Genomic DNA, 21,295 nt, shown 5'->3' on the forward strand with positions numbered 1-21,295 from the left:
TAACTTCGATGATGTGATGATATTGACGTCTCGAGGGTTGTATTATGTGGTTTGAGTTAACTTTTGACTACTGTACACGGAGCCATGCCCTTGAAGGAGCTTTGATCATGAATTGATGCAAGCAAAGAAATGAACCATGTTCTAATACACGTCCGGTACGCCGTTTGTCATGAAAGCGAATAATTCTATAGACCGAGAGAGAAAGGGAAAAGGCAAAGACGACTCACTGCCAGTGCCTTGCATAAACATCCAAAGTCGTGTCAAGTGTGACTAGTCCAAAGTATGATTGTGACAGTCACTCCATTCAGGTACGGGATCAAAACGAGAAAAGAGGTGATATGGTTCTTTGAATTGCCGGCAGCTTGAACAGACTACTCGCACCAAAAGATTCGCGCTTTCTGTTCGACGGATTATCTCCAGCCTCATTGTCGAGACTCAAAGGTGTCCGCTCAAAGCTTTCAGCAGGTTCCGAGCGATGTGTCATCGGGTTGACTGAGAAGGATGCCACCGGCTTCAACGGAGACGGCACAACAACAATTGATCTGGCCTTCGAGCCATGCCGCTCGTGTCGGGAAGGCCTGATAGCACTGACTGGACGCTCCGGGATCGACTTTAATGGGGACGTGGGAGTTTCATCTCCCAGGGAGGGTCCGGGCAGGTCCAGCGCCAGCGTAGAAGCACTTTTGCTCGCGCGGTAAACCCTCGTCACGGAGGCTCCTTCTTGTTCGACAACGTAGGTCGAAGATGGAGAACGGCTTCTCCTAAACATCAAGGTCTCTCGGCTCGTCTGCTTGCTGCTTGTCGATTCCATCTTGTGGCCATCCTCGAGCAAGGAGAGGGTGGAGTATCTGGAGGTTGCATAGTCTCGTCTCTCACGCTTATGTCGCTCCCAGCTCCTTCTGATTTTCTTGACGGATAAGATGGTTAGGAAAATGAAGGCCATGACTGTTATGGCCGTGAATATACAGGCGGCGGCGATGGAACTTTTCTCATAACTCCAATGCGGTATCCAGTTTCTGGTTGTGCTTTTTGGTTGTCGAACCTCTGCATGTAAGCTTATCCGAGATATTCCAGCTCGTGCTCCACCATCCTCAATTGCACCCATGGCCTCTGACCAGTGGTCTGGGAGAGTTGCATGCGGAGAGTCTTCTGCGTATCCAGCATAGTCCAGGATTCTCCTTAGCCCATGGCTATCCTCTTCGATGCCTTCAGCCCATGGCCGCTTATCCACGAAATTAACACCTAGCAAGCTATAGGTGCTCTCCATTATTTTTGCAGCCCTTGGCCACGGCCAGCTCTGAGCTATCGATGCTGTGGTCTGGCCCTGCGAGGACACAACGGGGACTAGTTGTATTGGAAGGGCGTATGGAGCCATGAGCGCTTGGTGGATTGCGGTATTCGCTGAAGATAAGCAACGGCAGCTCTAAAAATGGGCTGTGAGGTTCAAGTAAAGATTGTAGATGTAGTACAGCTCGTAGATGACGGTCTCCTGTGTACTGATAATTAACTCTCATCAAAGCAAAGCTCAGTCAGTACCATGTAAAGAATGTGTTAGAGCATGAAATAAAGCGGTGATCAGGCTGTTACAGCACGGTTCAGCCATGCTGGCTGAAAACAGAGGAAGCTGCCTTGAGAGGCACGGCTGAGTCGTGGCTTCCTAACCACAACATTGAAGCGATATTTAGGAGAGCTGGCATAGCGGAGGGCACGATTGCTCAGGATAGCAGCCCCTTTGAAGTATTAGATGTCCAAAATGAAGACGACGACACCGTCTTGATAAATTGATGAAACACTCAGATCTCCAAGCCCCATAGATATATATATATCGAAACTAGTCTTAATCTGGGTACAACAGCATCAGATCCGACATCATAGAAGTGTAACAAGACAAGATACATCTCAGAGGCACTCCAACCCAATGGAATCAATGATAGAACGCTTATCAGCGCAACGATGAATCCCCTACCGCCGTGAAGCAAGACGCAATACTGTGTATGCCCAGCATGTGACAGCCCGCCCCACCAGCCCGATCCCGCTAACCGGAAGCGGACCAACATCCCCTGCACAGCCACATCAAGCCACATCAACAGCATGATGTCATCGCTTATATTCGAAGCATATATAGAGGCCGGCCGTGTCAACCTAATCTACCATCTCAACTTCAGAAACCTTCCCTTCCTTGCCTTTTTATCCCGTGTAACAGAAAGCAAAAACTGTATCGGAAATACTTGAAAAAGCATCTCACCATGCCTCTCGTCGTCCCTGGTATCAACAACGCCCCTGGTCCCAACCAAGAGGAATGGCTCAATAAGCTGGCGGGGAAGAAGCTCACTGAGTCGTCGGAGAGCGATGTGACTGTATGTTGCCTTGATTCCCTTTTTGTCTATTTGCAAAGGAGCTTGGGGGTTGCATGATGCTAACGTATATGGGGTAGACGTTCGCGAAGAAGGACCTTCCTCAGAGCCATCGCGTCATCAAGCCTGGAGACATGGCCACGATGGATTTCAACCCCGATCGGTGAGCTTCATCTCTCGAACTAATATTATCAGAGATGCACATGCTGATAGGGCTTCTTGATAGGATGAACATTCATGTCGATGAAGCGGGCATTGTCAAGAATGTCACCTTTTCTTAGACCATGATACAGCCAGGGTGTTTATGATGTAACGTGGACTTGTTAAGATATGACTGGGATGATATTGATGTATTAACTATGGAGAGGATATATGGAAATAATGCTGAACCTATGGTATAATGGTTTATGTGGGATTGTTCCTTCTGTATGTGCAGCGTAGCTGATAAGATATGGGTATATCCCAGTATCGGATATCTTAGGACATGAGGTATGTATTGTAGCCAGTCTAGTCCTCTATAACAAATGACCATAGACCAAGCCAACAATCTACTCTGCCTTCCATCTCAACAACGTCAAAGAGTGCTTCGGGAACACATACGACCCCGTCGCCTCCCATGTACTCTCCGTCACTCCGACCTCCTGCTTCCCGTTCATGTTACACGCCCCCACACCATCCCCCGTAACCGTGAAGACAGAAATACTCCCCGATGGCCCCTCAATCTTACACTGAATCCCCCTCTCCTCATCAATATTCACCACCGCAACATTCACATACCCATCTTCACCCAGCGTAGCACTCACATCCAACCAGGGCGTATCCTTCACACCACGCACCCACTTCGGAGACGTCTCACCTTCATAAGTAGCACAAGAAACATGCACACCGATAGTCCAGCCCCGCATATACTTCGAAAACAGATACAGCGGCCACCACGTTGTCTGCTTCGTGATGCCCTCCTTACTGGTCATCAAGGGCGAGATGACATTAACGGTCTGCGCGATACAGGCCATGCCCACGTCTTTGCTCTTCCGGACAAACACGTTAAGGTAGACGGCTACGGCCAGTGCATCGGAGAGGGTGTAGGATTCTTCGGCGCCCTTGCTTCCCTCTGCGCGGATGGGGTCCCAGACGTTCCATTCGTCGAAGCAGATGGTGGGGCGGTGTTGCTCGGGGGGGACCCCGTTTTCGATGCGGGCGAGGTCGATCAGGGAGGAAGTGATTTCGATGGCACGCTCTGCGGCTAGGGGGGCGGTGACGTTGGGGAGGTGGGAGGTGGAGGATGTGTAGAGGTGGATACTGTGCATGTCGATGAGGGGGACGGTGCTGGTGGATAGGGGAGAGTGGGCTGGGAGCAGGCAGTGTTTGAGGGTATAGTAGTCCCATGAAGCTGTGCCGTCCTGTCCACAAAGGACCAAGATGAGGCTGGGATCGAGGAGCTTTAGGGCTGTAGTTTAGGTTAGTATGTGTGTTTAAGATTAGCAGTGAGTGGCGTACCTTTGGCCCATTGGTAGGCTTTGTGAGCATATGCTTCCTTGGTCATCTGTTCGACTTGCCAGGGGCCCCAGGTTTCGTTACCAAGGGCCCAGTATTTGACCTGGAGTGCTAGATGAGTATGGAGAAGCATATGGCTTAGGACTACATACATTGTATGGCTCCTCGCGGCCATTCTTTCGTCGAAGGTTGGCATAGTAAGTGTCTTTGGTGCCGTTACAGTACTCGACCCAGGCCAGTGCTATGTGATAACCCATCAGTATCGTAGTATATACGGATTAATCGGATAAAGTACCTTCATCAAGGGTTCCTGCCTAGATGTCAGTACTTGTGCTTGAAGCAAAGGTCAACAGCTTACCTGTTCCAAAGTTCAAGCAGAAATAGGGCTCAGTTCCAAGGACTTCGCACCATTTCAAGAACTCATCAGTTCCGAACTGGTTCGTCTCTGTTCCCAGCCATGCCAGCTCGGGTCTATAGAAGCATTGAGGTTAACTTTGATTCTTTGGTCATTGAAATAAACGATACCATGGAGATATGATCGCTAGACAAGGTACAAGTAAAGTATGACATGACAGTGCCCAACACTCTGAAGGATCATATGACATACCTAGCAGGCCGTTTCTCCTTTGGGCCAACTCCGTCGATCCAATGATATGTCGCCATAAAATTTCCACCAGGATAGCGGACGACAGGGATGTTGAGATCCTTTAAAGCCTCGAGGACATCCTTTCGAAAGCCATTCTCATCTGACAATGGGTTACCCGGATCATAGATTCCCCCGTAGATGCACCGGCCCATGTGCCTGGTCACACGTGAGCCCACTGTTCTATTACCTACTGGGAGGATGGTTGGAACTTACTCCGTGAACCCCGCATAGATGTTTGGGTTAATCTTGGAAAGGCGTCTTGTTGGGTGGATGGAAATACTCGGCGCATCCCGGTCACTAAGCTTCGTAAACGTGGTCATGGCGGCAATAAATTCCCGAAATATCAACCAAGGTAAAGTAATCCTAATATGAATTAGTGCGAGAGGAGGTAGATAATGATACTCTACTCCGTACCAGAGAGATCTGTCAAAAGTTGGTTACGATGGCAGACTGACAACGGATATTAATGTGCTGGAGCTATTAGTCCCAGAGATCGCATAAATTGGGGAAATCCCCTGCGGGGGGAGCCCAGACCTGGGTCCGATTCCTGTGCCCTACAAGAAACATTGGACCCTTGGGATGGTTGGGCGTGGGCGACATGCGAGGCGCTCTGGCGCCGTTGGCTTGGGGTAAAGCCGAGGCAACGCCACAGCAATATTCCGTCAATCAGCACGCTCGTCGGACGGGAATCTTTTCTTCTTCCAGAAAACCTGCATACAGATGTCAGTTCCCGCAGCGACAAAGCGTCTCTTGGCTTGACCAGGATCGAGATGGCGATAGGTCACGCATGGCATGTTGTTCGAGTGGCTTCGGTTGGATCGAATCCTGAGCTCCTCACAACACGATCACGAAGTATCCCTCGCGGACTACCTCGTCTAAATTTCAATTAACCGAGATGCTCAACCAGATACCCATGACGGATGAGGTTAATATGGCCATGTGCTGGTTATACGCGTGGGTCGCGGCTCATTCCCCGGATGTTCATAAAGAGTCCTTTACCCCAGATTTGAACTCCGCACTTCTCCATAGCTCTGCTTAGTGATCCGACACTGAGCTGTGTGAAGGCTTCCTTCAACATGCATATCTCTCCAGCATGGTATCAAGTGAGTGACCCATCGATTTATTGGACTGGTGTTGATCAGGTATTAGTTTCTGGTGGGCGTTTTCGCCTCACTAGGTTCATTCTTGTATGGATGTAAGTTGCAAAATCGCCTGTCCCAATCCATTAAGCTAACAGTGGCTTCTGCAGACGACCTTGGCGTTATTGCTGAAGTCATCGCGTCTGGATCGTTCATATCCAGGTTCCACATTAATGATACCCAATCGTAAGTCTCCTACCTGGATGGATGCACTATGTTCTGACAATTGACAGCGGACTGGTGGTCTCCATGTTTACCGCTGGCGCTTTCTGTGGTGCAGCATTCGGAGGACCCTGTGGTGATTGGCTAGGCCGACGCTGGACCATCACCGTCGGCTGTATTGTCTTCTGCCTTGGAGGGGGTCTTCAGACCGGAGCACGAACCATTTCCTACCTGTACAGCGGAAGATTCATCGCTGGTCTGGGGTATGCTAACCGGGCCCGACTGCCAAAGGAATATAGACTGATATGCACATAGAGTTGGCTTTCTCACCATGGTCATCCCCCTCTATCAGGCGGAAATCTGCCACCCTAATATTCGAGGCCGCGTCACGGCTTTGCAACAATTCATGCTAGGCGTCGGCTCTCTATGTGCTGCCTGGATCTCATATGGTACCTATATTGGCTTCTCTAGCACCAATGACGCCCAATGGCAGCTGCCTCTAGGGTTGCAGATTGCGCCGGCTGTGTTCCTGGGTTTTCTGATCATGCTTTTCCCTGAGGTAGGCAGAACCATGTCTTACCGTACTTCATGCTGATGTGCAACAGTCACCACGGTGGCTCATTGACCACGGTCATCACGAACGAGGCTTGAAGACCTTGGCCGAGCTTCACGCCCACGGCGATGAGAATGATCCCTGGGTTCAGGCTGAATACAATCAGATCCAGGAAAGCATCGTACACGAGCATGAGCAGGAAGCCAAATCCTACAAGGAACTTTTCACCTCGCGTTCATCCTTCCGTCGTCTGTTTCTGTGTTGCGCATTGCAGGCATCCGTGCAAATGACGGGCGTATCTGCGATTCAGTAAGTCCAAAGATCCTGAATTAAAGTAGACCTCAAGGACTTACCTGTCGAACCAGATACTACTCCGTAACCATCTATGCCCAAATCGGCATCAGTGGCGACGAAACTCTGCGCTACCAAGCCATCAACTCCATTATTGCCCTGATAGCGCAGTTCCTCTGCATTCTCTTCATCGATCGGTTCGGTCGCCGCTGGAGTTTGATCTACGGCAACCTCGGCAACATGGTTACTTTCATTATCGCCTGCATCCTGTTGGCACAGTTCCCTCCAGAGAGCAACAACACCGGAGCCCACTGGGGCTTTATCATCATGACTTGGTTGTATAATTTCTCGTTCTCCTGCACCTGCGGTCCCCTCTCTTGGATCATCCCAGCAGAGGTGTTTGACACTCGAACCCGTTCGAAGGGTGTTTCACTGGCCACTATGACTTCGTATGCATTCAACACGATGATTGGGCAGGTGACGCCCATTGCCATGGAGAGAGTGCGCTATCGGTATTATTTCCTGTTCATCATCTGCAACTTCACCAACGCGGTGTTCTTCTGGCTGTTGCTGCCTGAGACAAAGAAGTTGCCATTGGAGGAGATGAATTATCTGTTTTCGAACTCCCCGTGGATTGTGGCGGGACGTCGCAAGGAGGATTTTGTCCCTCATGATTTGGAACGGAGAGTTGAGGAGCAGCAGGAGAAGCGGGAGGCGTTTGCAACCCATAATGAGGTGAGCTGAATCTGATGAATGTGGAATGACATTAGCCACTGGGTGGGTTCTACGGAGATAACTTCTCATTGCGATGAATCGATTGTATTGGCAGTAGCTGTCCCATTTAGCTCTAAATGAATGAGTGGATTGATAGTGATGCATATCCAGGTATTGGTGAGAAGAGAAGTGGTTGCTGAGTATGTCAATAACAAAAGTGAGTATCGTGTTCAGCTGACTGCGTATTTTACGAGTTCAAACCAGGCCAAACATCATCCGGAGGATAGACTGGGCCATCGATCCATTATCATTCCACGCAGTTTGCTCTTGACCATATCACCCTCCATGCCCAAGGTGCCTCCCTAACATTATGTTTTAATCCCTGAATGTATGGCCACAGATTCTGGGTGTCCTTATTGTCAACAGGGAATAAAATCCCTCATTTGCATCAGTCCCGCGGGGTTAATCTGTTCGGCGGCCACAGCGAATCACAACCGTGGATGATGGCTTCATCCGGTGTCTTTCAGAACTATTATGAAACACAGCTTTCGGAGTCATCATCAGATATCTCCTGGATCGGAGGGCTTCAGGTCTTCTGCCTCCTGGTCGTGTCTACCTTGTCAGGCCGCGCTACCCATGCAGGCCTAGCACGGCCCGTTGTGCTAGCTGGAAGCATCTTGATTCTCCTCGGGACATTCGTGATCAGCCTCGCAAGCCAGTACTGGCAGATATTTCTTGCACAGGGCCTATGCATCGGGCTGGGACAGGGGCTTATTTGGCTTCCCAGTGTTACCGTGATTTCGACATACTTTGCGCGGAATCGCGTTTTTGCAGTGACTGCTGCAGCAACCGGCACGAGCACTGGCGGAATGGTGTTTCCGGCTATGATTCAGTATCTGACTCCGCAAATCGCCAAGTGGACAGGTCTGGACTGTTGATCAACGTCTGATATCCACGAGGCTTCCCCTGGGCCGTTCGCTGCATGGGCTTCCTGGCGCTGATTATGGCGATCATCATCAATCTTCTCCTTCGGACACGCCTTCCACCTCGCCGATCCGGCCCTTTGGTGGAATGGGCCGCCTTCAAAGAACCCTCCTACATGCTATTCACGTTTGGCATCTTCCTCCTTTTACTGGACGCTCTATTTCGCTTTTTTCTATGTGAGAATACCCTCCCATGACCGGGCCAGCATTGACACACACAGATCCAAGTGTACGCCACAAGAAAAACCTAGGTCTCTCCCAGACAGCTGGGGTGAATCTCGTCATTGTAATCAATGCAGCTGGAATCCCAATTCGAGCACCGGGTGGCTATCTCGCAGACCGATACACGGGCCCCTTAAACCGTCTCATTCCCTGGGTAGCAATCTGTGGTGTTTTGATGTACTGCTGGATTGGTGTCCACACAGTGGCCGGGTTATACCTCTTTGCGGTATTCTTTGGGCTCGCCTCTGCTGCTGCGATGGGGTTATTTGCAGGGGCGGTTCCCTTCTCTTACGAAGGATATGAGCAAGATCGGCACGCGAGTGGGTATGGTTCTTGCGCTGATGAGCGTGGGACCGTTGACGGGGCCATCCGTGGCGGGTGCATTGATCTCGAGAACTGGGGGGAGGTATCTTGCTGCTCAGGTGTGGGCTGGTTCGGCTTTTGCTTGTGGGTGCGGGGGTCTTGGTGGGCGCGAGAGTGTTTGTTCCTGGTTGGAGGTTGATGTATAGAATGTAGCCGATACTTCAATGGCAGGTATACGATGCAGATAGACCAACCGATCATAGTGATAATAAACAATTATCATCTATCAAGAACCACACTATCGACACCAGCACCAACCACCCCTGCACAACAAATCTCGATCTACTCAACAAACCATAGACAGTCCATCCCGCCAACCAGCCAAATCAACATAACGCTAAACTAACCCGAATCCCCCCTCTCCCGGCGTCTATCCTCCAGAATCCCCTTTCCCCCCTCATACATACACAAATAAACCCCAAACGAGACCGCCGTCCACAACGACCGAATAGCACCTCCTTTGAATAATCCTCTTACCCCCTCCTCCCTGACCACCTTCTTTCCCATTGCCCACGCACTCCTCCTCCCCTCCCCACCCTCCCCAGAAGAAGAATTAGAAGCAGTAGCCCCCAACATCATCCTCGTCTTCACCACATCCACCGGCATGGTCACCACCGACGAAACCGTCCCCGCCACCGCAGCCGATACCCCCGTAACGAGCGCATATTCCACCTTTGACAACCCATCCCCCGTTCCCCCTTCCTTTCCCCCACCTCCACCCCTCATTCTTCTCCTCACAACAACTTCCCCACCCCACCCCCTCAAATACTCAAAAACCGGCCAATTCAGCCCCGTAAAGGGTAAATTCCGTCCCAGGAGCGCCGTATACCCGCTCCAGAGCCTCCACGGGCTGGATTTGAATTTGGTGATGGTTTGGATGAGGACACCCCCTCTAATCCACCCACTTGGGGGTTGGTGGGTGGAGGGGGTAGAAGGCGTGGTAACGACCTGTGCATTCTGCTTAAGTACCTCTGCGGGGGTGATGATGAGGCAGGAGATTGCTTCTGCGGTGCAGGAGGCGAGGGAGTGGAGGAGGGGGGTGGGGATTGGGAGGGAGGATGGGGAGGATGGGGAGGGAGGGTTCTGGAGGGCGTGTTTTAGGGCTTCGTAGGTGGTGAAGAATGCTCCTGCTATTTTATTTATTATCAGTGTTGTTGTTGTTTGGGAGGGATTGGGTGGGCTGTGTGTAGTTGGGTTTCAGGTGGAGGAGGGTGCTATGTGGGATAGGCGTACAAGCAGGTATAGTAGCCAAGACGACACTCCCGACACCTTGATAAAGACCTTTGAAGAGTAAACTCCGGTTGACAGCCCCCGTGTGCGGGTTCTTGTATATCTTGGTGTAATTTGGGGATTGGATCCGGGTTTTTAGCGTATCAAACGGGTAGACGAGGAAGTCGACGACCACGACGGCAAATGCGCCGGACTGGTGGGTTACAAGTTAGTGGAGGTAAGGGATTGTGGGATGATGCGTACTATCCATATGTCAGTGTGGGTGGACATGATTACAGCTGCAGCTCAAGAATTCCTATACAAGCTATTTATCGTATGAATCAATGAGGTCATCACCACGTCTTGCCCGAGCCGTCTCAGGGTTAGGGCTGTCGATCCGGAAATCAACAAGAAGAATCATGCACAGGAATACGCAAAGACAATGTATTAACAGCCTCAGATATAGATTTTCCCTCCCTACGCCGTAAGGTCATGCATGAATTCCCAGAATCCCCACAAATCATCACGTCCCCTATTTGGCCACCTCGCCCGGCAGCAGGTTGCCCTTGACCGCAAACATCTTGCCCGTCGTCGCCGACACAAAGCTGTCCACCTGGCGCGCGTACTGCTCCACCTGGCGGCTGTTGAGCATGCTGTCCAGACGGCTGGGCTCCTGGGGCAGCTTGAACAGCCGCTGCCACTCGTCCTCGGGCAGCAGGGGCTGCTTGAGCGCCGCACGGCTGGCGTTCTCCGTCTTGCGCTTGTTCTGCCACGCCGTGATCTTGGCCTGCTCGCGCGCGAGCGACCGCTGGTAGTACTGGAAGTTGTTGGTCTCGGTGTGGTGCACCTCGATGCTGTCGAGCAGGAGATCGCAGTTCTTCTCCAGGAACGGGTCGATGCTGAGGGAAAGGTTGTCGTAGTTGGGCGCCAGAACCGACGACTTGGCGAAGGGGGACGACTCCAGGGCGGCCAGAGACGCGGGCAGATCCGTGGGCGCGGCCTGGCTGGGGCTCTGCAGCTGGTGGATGAACGAGGTGATCAGGTGGGAGTTGTGGATCTCAACGGGGAGCTCGACCAGGATGTCCTGGTATCTGAGGTTGGACTTTTGCAGTCTGCAATCGTCAGTCTTCACATCAATCTGCACCTCAGTCGGCTAGGATAGTGGTATCATACTCCTCAGAAGTGAACTTGTTCTCCTTGAACGCCGCCATGAACTTCGGGGACAGACGGAACGCGCGCAGGCTCAGGCTGCCCTGCGCACTGCGGCTGACGTCGTGGACCAGAGCGACCGTGCGCTCGTTCATCTCCTTCTGGTAAAAGAACTGGTTCTCGATTACGTTCATGTTGACAAAGTTGCCCATGTTGGCGCTGGTGTACCACCCGACGCTGTTGGCGTCGACGTTGACCTCGCGCAGCATGCGAACCATCTCGGCCTCGTAGGCAGCGTTGGCCTTTGCGCGAGGAGCAGCAGCGGCCGGGTTGGGAGCGGCGTTGTCAAAGTGCGACTCGGCGGGCATCTCGACGACGGGGAAAGGGAAGGAGTTGGTGATCTCCAGGGTGCCGCCCACATCCATACCGACGATGGCACCGGTGGCAGTGGTGGGGAAGGCCTGAGAGCCGTGCTTGATGATCTTCATGACCACCTGGACCTGTTGTAAGCATCTGAGGCGGGGGAGATTTTCATGGTGCATACCAAGGCCTCGACCTTGACGGCCGTAAGAGGGACTTCTTTCCTGCTGAATATTAGCATCGTGACAAACCCCCTCCAGGGAGGAATAACACCTACTCCGCCATGTTGATATGCTGCCAGGAATGTGTATACGACGGCGACGATGGTGACAGTCGGCGGCGAGGTTTGTGTGGATGGAATTCAGCATTTCCCACCGCCTAGGGCCCGATGCGGTTAGCGCGCCAAGCCCCATACGAGCCGTTTTGGGTCTTCAGCCATCCAGCATTTCCCATATAACCATCATTTCTGCTTGAATCAGACCATCATGATGATCTAAAGTCTGGTTGAGAAGATGTCTTGATACAATGCAACAATACCGCTGTTCTGATCCGGGCCACTAACTATTGCTATCTCGGGGTCATCCCGTAGCTAACGAACTAGTCCTCGCACTGACTAACCGGCACTTCCCCTCACTAATACTACCATAGCACTCCTAGAGAAACCACATACATACAAAGATACTTACACAGTCTATCTAGCATACATCAGACACAACTAAAATGTCCACCGAAACCTTCCACTACGGCACCGACCACGACCTCCAAACCGTGACCGTGACCACCCTCAACACCACCACCACCACCACCACCCCCGGCTACTGGGTGATGTACAACCCCATCCCATCCCCCATCCCACCCACACACCACCACTAACCCTTACCGCAACAGCCTCATCCACGGCGGTGCCTGGCGCGACCCAACCCAAACCGCCCACACCTACCTAACCCCAACGAGCACCATCCTCACCACCTCCCCCCCCTACACCACAACCACAACCCCCTACATCCACGCCCTCGCCTCAATCTCCTACCGACTCAGCGCGCACCCCTCCCACCCCCAAGACCCCTCCGTGACGGACCCCACGCACCTCCGCACCGCCACCCACCCAGACCACATAACCGACATCCTCTCGGCCCTCTCCTTCCTGCAAACCAAATACTCCATAGGCGAGAACTACCTCCTCGTAGGCCACAGCTGTGGCGCGACCCTCGCCTTCCAATCCGTGATGGGGAAGTTCCGCACCGATCCCTCCGTCCCAGCGCCGGTGGGGATATTAGGTATGGCGGGAATATACGATCTGCGAGGACTGCGGGATACGCATCGGGATGTATCTGCGTATCAGGCGTTCACGGAGGGGGCGTTTGGGAAGGATGAGGGGGTTTGGGATGGGGTTTCGCCGGCGGTGGTGAGGGGGGAGGAGGGGGTGGTGGGTGGGTGGAAGGGGGGGAGAGTGGCGGTTTTGGCGTATTCGAGGGAGGATGGGTTGGTGGATGAGGGGCAGAGGGAGGGGATGAGGAGGGCGTTGGGGGAGTGGGTGGCCTTGGGTGGGGGGAAGAGGGTGGAGGGGTTGGAGATTCGGGGACAGCATGATGATGCGTGGAGGGAGGGAGGGGAGTTGGCGAGGGGGATTGCGTTTGCCATTGAGAAGTTGAGGGAGTAAATTAGAACCAGGTTGCGATGGTTTCGGGATAAGGGCATGCAGCACAGATTACAGTGAAGCAAGCAGTTCATTGTATCTCGATCAGTCACGGACAAAAGGAGTATCACGAACTGAACCCGCCAGGATGGGAGACCCAGAACTAAAACTAGTACATTAGAAGCCAGGAAAACAGACCCGCCATCTTCAACTTCCAACGCCACCAGTGTTCGTTATCATTATTTGCAGTGCATGAGAGAAATGAAATGGTAAAGAACCCGTCATACGCCCGGGGTGCAGAAGCCGATAGCCGGAGACGTGGAACAAGACAAAAAAAAAAAAAAAAAAAAACGCAGAAACCGAGGAAGAGATCCACACGTGCAATCAAATGCAAATGCACCATGCATGCCCCTATGCAAGTGGATGAGAAAGAAGCAGAAGGAGAACTCCAATGAAGAAGATATTACGAGGGAGCGCCATCAGTTGCCCAGATCCATCCGGCCAGAAGCAGCATCCCCGGCGACTTTCTCTTCCTTGGTCTCGAGGGGTTCGTCGTCGTCGTCTTCCAGTTCTTCGTCTTCGCTGGCATCTTCCGCGAATTTGGCTTCCACGCCGGCCTCACGAAGAGACGCCTTCATATCCTCCCGGAACTGATCCTGCCAACGGGCCAGAGCGGCGCTCGCATGCACCTTGAAGCCGAAGATACGGGGCTCGTAGCGGCGGATGCTCTTCTCGGGAAGCAGGGTGGGGTACACCTGGAACAACATGCTGTGAAAGGAGGTGCCGAAGTAAGCGCCGTCAATCGAGGCATGGCGGGACGACTTGGGGTTGTAGATATCCTCGCACTTGGGGCAGTACAGGCGGACGGTGCTCTGGTTGGGAACGTCGTGCTGGCCCATGGGCAGGAGGGGGTGTCCTTCGCACATGACACGGGGACACTTTCCGAAGTCGCCGCGCTTGTATTTCTCAACCTACACCCTGTCAGAACGATTCCTCGAGTCTTCTCTCAGGCGACATACCATCTTGGCGAGACCCCGGGTAGTGACAATGTATCTAGCATGAACCAATCCGTAAAGGTGACGCGCCGACTTTTCGATTTGCTCGCGCAGGTCGTCGTCCGCGTCGAGGTCGAACACGTCAGTCACCAGGTCCAAGGCATACTGGTAGTAGGCAACCTCGGTGTTCAGGCCGGTAAGATTGAAGCGATCGGTCAAATAGTCCTCGTCGATTTCGCAGAAATACTCGTTTCCACGGGAGGAGATGAACTGGAATCTAAAGTCAGCCACGGTCTGCGGGAGCAGCAAGCCGTAAGAATACGACGGCGAAGGGCGCATATGAAATTCTGGCTTCGGACGCGGTTGGGCTTTGATCGGAGGGCAAATTGTGGAGTCGGAACCCACACTGTCAACGGGGGGAGACGAATCCATTATGTGACAGTATCGGTAGAGACGAGTCGGTTTGCAAGTGAAGAAGCGTTCAAGAGAGAAGCCATTGCAGCAGAGGCAACAGATCTTTGTGTTGTTCTGCTCGTCTCTCACCAGCCGCGATGACATCGTCGAGCGCAGAACGAGCCACGCCGCTCCATTGCTCCAGCCGCGGTCTGTCTGCACAGAAGATCACAGTAGCAGGGAATCAACTTACCCAATCTCTCCAGTAGCTAGTGTAGTCACTGTCGGTCTCACTGTTGAAGTCCTCCATGATTCCACTAGCAGACTCCACCAAGAGGATGTGATCAGGAAAGATTATTCGTGCTTGGCCTGGGCCAGTTGCGAGACCCGTCAGACCACTCCAGTGCAGGAGAGCCCCAGAACTGTATGTTGGAACACTCTTCTCAAAGCATTCAACGTGAAGACCGGAGAACGAAAGACGGCAGGTTCACGGGCGATAACGAGAGCGTCTGGCTGGAGGTAACAGTGTGTGTTTCTTGACATCCAGCCGGCCTGTTATCAGTGGAGCGCCCTCTTCCAGTTTAGCGCGGGGTTGGCGGTGAGATTCCTCCTCATGGCTCACCGCCTTGCATCATGCTTCATTACTACAAAGTATTCAGAATAATTTCAGGTGGAATATGTGAATTGGCAAATGTGATTCATCCTCTACGTGCTTCAACTGCTGAATTCTTACTGACTTGTCTGATTTCACTCGTCTACATCACTGCTATATACCGCGGAAGCTTCCTCCAAGATGCGGGGAACAACATCAGATGTTCACAGGGAAGGGTTAGCATTTGTCAAGAGCTGCTCAAAAAAGGCCTACAACAAATGTTAGTGTGAAGGCTCTTATGGCTTCAATCAACACCCACCTGGAACCAAGTCCCAGCCTCCGGAGCAGGTTGCAAGGCATCACTATATCCGCAGTGCGCATCGTAGCGCTCAGCAGACGAGTCCGAGGTGCCGTCACTTTCTCCGCCTGGCTTGACCCAGACAAAGGCATCTGCGAGCTCGTTTCCAGTATCAGTGGATGGCCGGGCGCCGAAACCGGTGCCTTTGACATTGCACCAGTCTCCCCAGGCATTCTGGCCAGTGGGCTGTTTTCCGTTGCGACCTGATCGAGTAAGCAAGCTAAACCTCCTGTATAGGTCTCACTCACCTGTGTCGGTAATGAAGTGTGCATCGAATCCAGCGCTGGTCAGCTCAGGGGCAATGGCATTGATATAGCTCTGCTCATCGCAGACATCGTTTCCAGATGTATAAGATGGGCATGAGTCGATGCTCCAAGCATTATAGTTGGCCACATTGGTAGCGAGCCCACGAACAGCAGCCGGCGATGATGCATTTGCATAGACTGAAGCGAACAGCTGCGCAGCTGGTCCGATATTGGCCGGCCATCCCAACCAACCCGCATGGCCTGAATCGTTAGCTGCGTACGCCACAAGCCGATCAATCTCAACATGTATAGGAGAAGACATACCCGCATCCAAATACATCGCCACATTAGCCAAATTCAACTGCTCCAGAGCATAATTGGTACACTCCAAATAAGCCGACTCGGCATTAGCACATTTAGCCACATTAAGATTCGTCACCAAATTAGCCAAACTATCCGGTTCTGCAAGAATCAGCATCCCTTCACCTCTCACTCCCCACGAAAGCACTCACCAATAATCAAAATCGTCTGTACATCCGAATACGTCTCAATCTGCTCCCGAATCGAGTCAATATACGCTTTATACTTCTCCACCCCACCATCACTAATCGAGTACTCCCCATTACTCGCCAGGGCAGCACAGTCCCGGTCCGGCAAATCATAGACCACAAATATGCCAGCAATAGGGGGATTCGCTCCCGCAGCATTCTGGGTTTGGATATCTTCCAAGTACTCGCCCATGATGGGAACTTTATCTGCCGTATCCCTACAATGACCAGCACATCACATTAGCATATACACCAAACCCCCTACACCCACACAAAACACGAGATACAAAATGCACCACTCACAACCAATAAAACGACGGCACCTCCGCGACAGCACTCGCCTGCGCCACCAACGACCCCGTCAACGACGGAATCGCCTGACTTTCCACCTCCGATTTATAATACGGATTCACATAGAGCTGATACCCCTCAAACGGGTTCCCAGTTGCAGTGGCCGTCGGGGCCGGTGAGCTGGACGCAGCCGCAGCGACGGACGTCGCAGCTGTCGCGCTGGCGGCGGGGATGGCTCTCACTCCGGAGAGAAGGAAAGGCGAAAGTGAAAGTGAAAGTGTTGAGAAAGTTCGCATGTTGGCGGTGCGTATTCCGTATGTAGAATGATGAATCAAGTAGAAGATACGGTTCTTATCTCATTCATAGGTGGTATACACCCATACATCATGGACATTTATACTAACACAATCCTATACAGTGCCCATCAATTACCAAAACCAACAAGGACCGAAGGAGGATGATATCCGGCTAAACACACCTTTCCGTGACAAGCCAAGACGCTACGCTTAGTCCGTGATGACCAAATTGGATTGATCTTACAAAAGACATTGTTGGTGGCTGTGGTAGTGGTGATGGTGGTGAATGTGATATTGCGTGACAAGACGGACGGACCTCCTTTCCGTAACTAAAACGGATCGGGGAGGGATGATCGTCATCAGACTGGAAGTGATGAGATGGTGGAACGAATTGAAACGTACTCAATGCCGAGTTGGTTTCGGGTATATTGAATCAGGGTCGTGTTATATTATAGGTAGGTTGAGGATTGGATCGGTGTGTCGATCGTTTGGAGAAGGGTTTAACTTTATACTACTGTGACGTTCAGTTGTATTGGGAATATTTGGGAAGGATCAGTGATAGCGTTGCCAAGATGGAGAGGGAATTAAAGGGTGCTACGAGGGAGATAGAACCGGTGTGACGGGCCGAGTTCCCATTAGGAACTGGGGGATAACCAGGTCTGGCTCGTATTCGCTGAAATTGTTTGTCTTATTTGATACTAGGTAAACTGATCAACCATGTTTTTGGCATTCATTTGTTTGTGCGTGTAAATCACAGATTATATGCTTCAAGTTAAAATGGAACAATAGGAAACGACTGTCAAAGTCCGTGTATGTTCAAGTGATATACGCAAAGCCGTTCAATAATGTCGCCTGGCAACATCACACTCTGCTATGAATTTGCGGATTCCGTCCGATCCGTCGTATTCGGAAGCACTCTCGGGCATACCGAAGCTTGTGACCTCAGCGAAAAAGGCACGATCCCCGAGCTCGCTGACATTAATGCTGGAGTATCCCGAGGATGAAGACCTCCAGGGGTTCTCGGCAAACATCGTCACGTCCTCAAAGCTGAGTCGATTAGACGGCTGCTTGTAGTATTCCGGAGAGGCTTCTGTAGCATCAGGCGACATCATTGCATGCCAGTCAACCTCCTCAGGGGCCTGTGACTTCAGGGACCCAGGGCGACAGAAGTAGTCGTCCATGTCGGGAGAGGCCGGCACACTGGGGGCGAAAGGAAACAGGAGAGCCAGATCGGCACCCATACGGATGTCGAAATCCTCATCCTGCATGATCTTTCCCCTCTGAACCCCGGCCTCATCACAGAGACGTTCAACCGTGTTAGCATCGCAGCCAGGGAACCGCACCCGAAGTGTCGATTTATCATGCAACTCAATAGGCAAGTCACCCAGTGTGGACAGTCGCTTCAGGTCATTCAGCACAGCAGCAAGGTCCTTGAGAGCACGGGCAAAGTCCGCAGACAGAAAGTCCAAGAGACCCTCCGAGTTGACGGTCTGGGCGCCAGCAGCCTCAGTCGCGACCAAATTCTTCTGCAAGCCGAAAGCGGTGATGGTCGGGGAGATCTGGAAATCGACAAAGGAACCGGGAGCCGTGCGAGGGATGGCTGCCATCTTCCGCTCGGCCTCATCTTGGAGCTTGCTCACAGCCTTGAATCGCTTGTTGCCGGTGATCGGGTCGACTCCATCGAACCGGGCCTTCTGTCCCGACAGGAAAAAGGCGCGGACGCCGACAGACACATTGTTGATGACCTGTGCTGGAGCAGCTGCGCCATGGGAGAAGTATCGGGCCCCACCGATGCGGCCGGCACCAATGGCATAGCCTCCCGCCGTACGGCCCAAGGTGCCGCCGGTCAAATTCGGACGAAGGGTTGAGGCGAACGGAGCATGGCTCGTCAAGCGACTGACGTTAGCGGCAATGCGAGATGTCTTGTAGGCAGCACGATCGCCTTGGAGGCCGCTCCGAAGGTACGAGACGAAGGAGCCTGCGGCACGAGTCGAGTACTGGCGACTGCGAGCTTGGCGAATAGCAGCGGCACGATTGATAGGGTGGCGGTTGACTATACGCACATACTCGGGTTGGAGACGAAGTGAGCTTTGTTGGAATTGCTCGGGGAACCGTGACTTGATAGTCTTGTAGGCCTTCTCGTAGGCAGACCTAGAACTGTTAGCGGACGGAAGTACATCCAGGTGGCAAATGACTCACCTGGCTGCTCGCCAAAACTTGGGGAGCAGCAGGTGCCCGTTAGAAGGCGGCATCCTGACTGCAATTAGAGAAAGGAGTTATAGTAGTTTCTTAGATGGAAGAACCATCCTAAAATGATGGGAGATGGAAGAGAGATAAGGGGATGACGAGGGACCTGATGATGGAGTAATCCGGGGTGGCGGTGCACCATGTGATCCAGCACCACGTGCCTCGGGATTCTTAAGTCATCCAGGGGAACCATACAAATGTGGATTACTAGAAAACTCTTGAGTATGAGTAAATGGCCCTTTGTGCTATTACACTGTGCTTGCCAGGAGATGCGTCATGGATCCGTGACTTTCATTTTTGATGTATGACGATATCGGCCGATAAGGAATCATAGCCTGGAACTAAGGCAGCTTTATCCTCCTCCACTGCCACCCATGAAATCCTTCTAAGTTAAACATCTAGACTTCTGAGTATCGCCATAGCCGCATCCAAATATGTACAATTGGTGATCTATAGTCTAATTCACATGGATATCATCGTAGAAGCAGTTTACTCATCATCACCGAAGAAAACCTTGACCGGGAGCCAGTCATCATCGCAGACCTTGAAGCGGTCCTTCAGGTTGTCCAGCTGCTCGATCTCCTCGGCAGTCAACTCCCAGCCATCAAGCTCAAAGTTGGCGTCGATGCGGGACTTGCTGACGGACTTGGGGATAACACTCCAGCCCTTCTGGACACCCCACAGGAGCAGAACCTGCTGGGGAGTCTTGCCCTTCTTCTCAGCCAGCTTCAGAAGGGTCTCGTCCTTGTAGAGAGGAGAGTTGGTGGAGCCGAGGCAAGAGTAGCCGGTGGAGTGGATGCCCTTGGAGGTGTTGTAGGCAACCAGCTTAGGGGACGGGTTGTTGGGGTGAAGCTCGATCTGGTTGACAGCAGGAACGATCTTGCAGCTGGGGTCGTTCAAGAGCTTCTCGAGGTTCTTGATGCCGAAGTTGGAGACACCAATGTTACGGACCTTGCCGGTGGCGGGAAGCTTCTGCATCTCTTGCCTGGAACATTATTAGCACAAGGACTACCCATGCACTGGTAGGGATCGTACCAAGTCTTGATAAAGTCCCAGTCGGGAAGGTGCTTCGACAGGTCGTTGGGGTCAGTCGAGCTGGGCCAGTGGACAAGGTAGAGGTCGACATAGTCGAGGCCAAGGCTCTTCAGAGAGGTGTCAATGCCCTCCGCAACACGCTTGTGCCAGGGGTTGTCGAGCTTGGTGGTAACCCAGATCTCACTGCGGGGAACACCCGACTCCTTGATACCCTCTCCAACCTCGGCTTCGTTTCCATAGGCAAGAGCACTAGAACGCAGATCGGTCAATGTCGCTGCTTCGAGGACGTAATTGGTAGCCAGCTCCACTCACGTATCGATGTGACGGTAACCCTTCAAGAGAGCGTTCTTGACGGCCTCTCTGACCTCATTGGGCTTGGATTGCCAGGTACCAAGACCGACGGCGGGGATCTTGTCACCGGTGTTGAGGGTGTAGACCTTCCTGTCAAACGGAGAAAGATGGTTAATAAGATTGTGTCCTCATTACTAAGTCGCTTGCTGATCTCTGAATTCATGGGGTAATGAATTGGATAGGATGACTTACTTGGTGTGCTCGAGGTTCGACATTTTGGATTGGTTGGGGTGGTAGAAGGGATTGGAGGAAAGCGGGAGAGTAATGGGGAAGATCACGAACTGAGGAATTGGGTCAGTTGAAGGGGCTTTATAGCCAGGTGGGCAAGAGGTTGAGGGCGGACCGCGGGCATGAAGAGGCAGGTCCATCCAGCACACCATGAGCGGGACGATGACGATGGAGGGGCACGGGCTGCCCCTCCATGGCGCAGTGGGGAGCATCCATCTGAAGCCATTGCTGGCCAGTGGTCCCCGACTAGCAAGCTCCTAGCGGACGGACCCAAGGGTTGCCTGTCCTGCAGGGCAATTGGCACCTGTCGGAGCATTAGCAACCAACGAGCTGGGGGTCCAATCAGCCCGATCTGCAACATGCTTTGCTGTTATCAAAGAATTAACCGCGCTTTCATGATCCCTGTTCACTTGCGCTTTATCAAGCTAGCCAATTACTGTC

The 21,295-nt window shown here is 52.4% G+C and overlaps 12 protein-coding genes across 12 annotated transcripts; 4 read left to right on the top strand and 8 right to left on the bottom strand.

The window, feature by feature from the left end:
• Nucleotides 1–316: 316 nt before the first annotated feature.
• On the bottom strand, nucleotides 317–2,093 carry BO80DRAFT_494229 (uncharacterized protein; the record flags this gene model as incomplete). The annotated part of the gene is made up of 2 exons (XM_025723859.1): nucleotides 317–1,190; nucleotides 2,041–2,093. 2 exons carry the CDS (start codon nucleotides 2,091–2,093, stop codon nucleotides 317–319), a joined length of 927 nt encoding a protein of 308 aa, XP_025574680.1.
• A 95-nt stretch (nucleotides 2,094–2,188) lies between these two features.
• Nucleotides 2,189–2,845, top strand: BO80DRAFT_383699 (uncharacterized protein). Its single transcript, XM_025716928.1, has 3 exons — nucleotides 2,189–2,357; nucleotides 2,435–2,517; nucleotides 2,581–2,845. The coding sequence occupies exons 1-3, from the start codon at nucleotides 2,247–2,249 to the stop codon at nucleotides 2,633–2,635; spliced, it is 249 nt and encodes an 82-aa protein (XP_025574681.1). The 5' UTR covers nucleotides 2,189–2,246; the 3' UTR covers nucleotides 2,636–2,845.
• Nucleotides 2,846–2,902: 57 nt separating this feature from the next.
• On the bottom strand, nucleotides 2,903–5,459 carry BO80DRAFT_465490 (alpha-N-arabinofuranosidase; the record flags this gene model as incomplete). The annotated part of the gene is made up of 8 exons (XM_025722719.1): nucleotides 5,179–5,459; nucleotides 4,708–4,857; nucleotides 4,456–4,650; nucleotides 4,207–4,319; nucleotides 4,144–4,158; nucleotides 4,001–4,089; nucleotides 3,852–3,951; nucleotides 2,903–3,801 (listed from the first exon to the last, which is right to left on the bottom strand). The coding sequence occupies exons 1-8, from the start codon at nucleotides 5,286–5,288 to the stop codon at nucleotides 2,903–2,905; spliced, it is 1,671 nt and encodes a 556-aa protein (XP_025574682.1). The 5' UTR covers nucleotides 5,289–5,459.
• Nucleotides 5,460–5,531: 72 nt separating this feature from the next.
• On the top strand, nucleotides 5,532–7,491 carry BO80DRAFT_383705 (sugar porter family MFS transporter). Its single transcript, XM_025716929.1, has 7 exons — nucleotides 5,532–5,597; nucleotides 5,644–5,689; nucleotides 5,744–5,819; nucleotides 5,867–6,058; nucleotides 6,111–6,354; nucleotides 6,401–6,657; nucleotides 6,714–7,491. Exons 1-7 carry the CDS (start codon nucleotides 5,571–5,573, stop codon nucleotides 7,381–7,383), a joined length of 1,512 nt encoding a protein of 503 aa, XP_025574683.1. The 5' UTR covers nucleotides 5,532–5,570; the 3' UTR covers nucleotides 7,384–7,491.
• A 365-nt stretch (nucleotides 7,492–7,856) lies between these two features.
• Nucleotides 7,857–9,067, top strand: BO80DRAFT_455898 (MFS general substrate transporter; the record flags this gene model as incomplete). The annotated part of the gene is made up of 5 exons (XM_025722136.1): nucleotides 7,857–8,277; nucleotides 8,313–8,513; nucleotides 8,543–8,565; nucleotides 8,599–8,784; nucleotides 8,831–9,067. 5 exons carry the CDS (start codon nucleotides 7,857–7,859, stop codon nucleotides 9,065–9,067), a joined length of 1,068 nt encoding a protein of 355 aa, XP_025574684.1.
• Nucleotides 9,068–9,263: 196 nt separating this feature from the next.
• Nucleotides 9,264–10,344, bottom strand: BO80DRAFT_357260 (putative mitochondrial carrier protein; the record flags this gene model as incomplete). The annotated part of the gene is made up of 2 exons (XM_025715830.1): nucleotides 9,264–10,051; nucleotides 10,155–10,344. Coding segments are annotated over 2 exons (978 nt in total), but the record flags the coding sequence as incomplete, so codon positions are not given.
• An 81-nt stretch (nucleotides 10,345–10,425) lies between these two features.
• On the bottom strand, nucleotides 10,426–11,948 carry BO80DRAFT_408719 (putative eukaryotic translation initiation factor 3 subunit EifCh). The gene is made up of 4 exons (XM_025717854.1): nucleotides 11,917–11,948; nucleotides 11,824–11,863; nucleotides 11,304–11,773; nucleotides 10,426–11,242 (listed from the first exon to the last, which is right to left on the bottom strand). Exons 1-4 carry the CDS (start codon nucleotides 11,922–11,924, stop codon nucleotides 10,663–10,665), a joined length of 1,098 nt encoding a protein of 365 aa, XP_025574686.1. The 5' UTR covers nucleotides 11,925–11,948; the 3' UTR covers nucleotides 10,426–10,662.
• A 183-nt stretch (nucleotides 11,949–12,131) lies between these two features.
• BO80DRAFT_465494 (arylformamidase) lies at nucleotides 12,132–13,626 on the top strand. The gene is made up of 2 exons (XM_025722720.1): nucleotides 12,132–12,466; nucleotides 12,528–13,626. The coding sequence occupies exons 1-2, from the start codon at nucleotides 12,360–12,362 to the stop codon at nucleotides 13,297–13,299; spliced, it is 879 nt and encodes a 292-aa protein (XP_025574687.1). The 5' UTR covers nucleotides 12,132–12,359; the 3' UTR covers nucleotides 13,300–13,626.
• BO80DRAFT_425861 (casein kinase II subunit beta family protein) lies at nucleotides 13,627–15,182 on the bottom strand. Its single transcript, XM_025719621.1, has 3 exons — nucleotides 14,917–15,182; nucleotides 14,295–14,540; nucleotides 13,627–14,246 (listed from the first exon to the last, which is right to left on the bottom strand). The coding sequence occupies exons 1-3, from the start codon at nucleotides 14,971–14,973 to the stop codon at nucleotides 13,755–13,757; spliced, it is 795 nt and encodes a 264-aa protein (XP_025574688.1). The 5' UTR covers nucleotides 14,974–15,182; the 3' UTR covers nucleotides 13,627–13,754.
• A 297-nt stretch (nucleotides 15,183–15,479) lies between these two features.
• cbhC (putative cellobiohydrolase) lies at nucleotides 15,480–16,993 on the bottom strand (the record flags this gene model as incomplete). The annotated part of the gene is made up of 6 exons (XM_025715818.1): nucleotides 15,480–15,524; nucleotides 15,575–15,816; nucleotides 15,862–16,119; nucleotides 16,183–16,320; nucleotides 16,371–16,624; nucleotides 16,710–16,993. 6 exons carry the CDS (start codon nucleotides 16,991–16,993, stop codon nucleotides 15,480–15,482), a joined length of 1,221 nt encoding a protein of 406 aa, XP_025574689.1.
• A 621-nt stretch (nucleotides 16,994–17,614) lies between these two features.
• BO80DRAFT_494237 (uncharacterized protein) lies at nucleotides 17,615–19,278 on the bottom strand. The gene is made up of 2 exons (XM_025723860.1): nucleotides 19,193–19,278; nucleotides 17,615–19,144 (listed from the first exon to the last, which is right to left on the bottom strand). Exons 1-2 carry the CDS (start codon nucleotides 19,243–19,245, stop codon nucleotides 17,833–17,835), a joined length of 1,365 nt encoding a protein of 454 aa, XP_025574690.1. The 5' UTR covers nucleotides 19,246–19,278; the 3' UTR covers nucleotides 17,615–17,832.
• A 275-nt stretch (nucleotides 19,279–19,553) lies between these two features.
• gcy1 (putative glycerol dehydrogenase Gcy1) lies at nucleotides 19,554–20,978 on the bottom strand (the record flags this gene model as incomplete). The annotated part of the gene is made up of 4 exons (XM_025719622.1): nucleotides 20,819–20,978; nucleotides 20,588–20,716; nucleotides 20,276–20,524; nucleotides 19,554–20,225 (listed from the first exon to the last, which is right to left on the bottom strand). Coding segments are annotated over exons 1-4 (893 nt in total), but the record flags the coding sequence as incomplete, so codon positions are not given.
• Nucleotides 20,979–21,295: the final 317 nt, after the last annotated feature.

Source organism: Aspergillus ibericus (genome assembly GCF_003184845.1).
Source record: "Aspergillus ibericus CBS 121593 unplaced genomic scaffold BO80scaffold_23, whole genome shotgun sequence".
NCBI classification, from domain to species: domain Eukaryota; kingdom Fungi; phylum Ascomycota; class Eurotiomycetes; order Eurotiales; family Aspergillaceae; genus Aspergillus; species Aspergillus ibericus.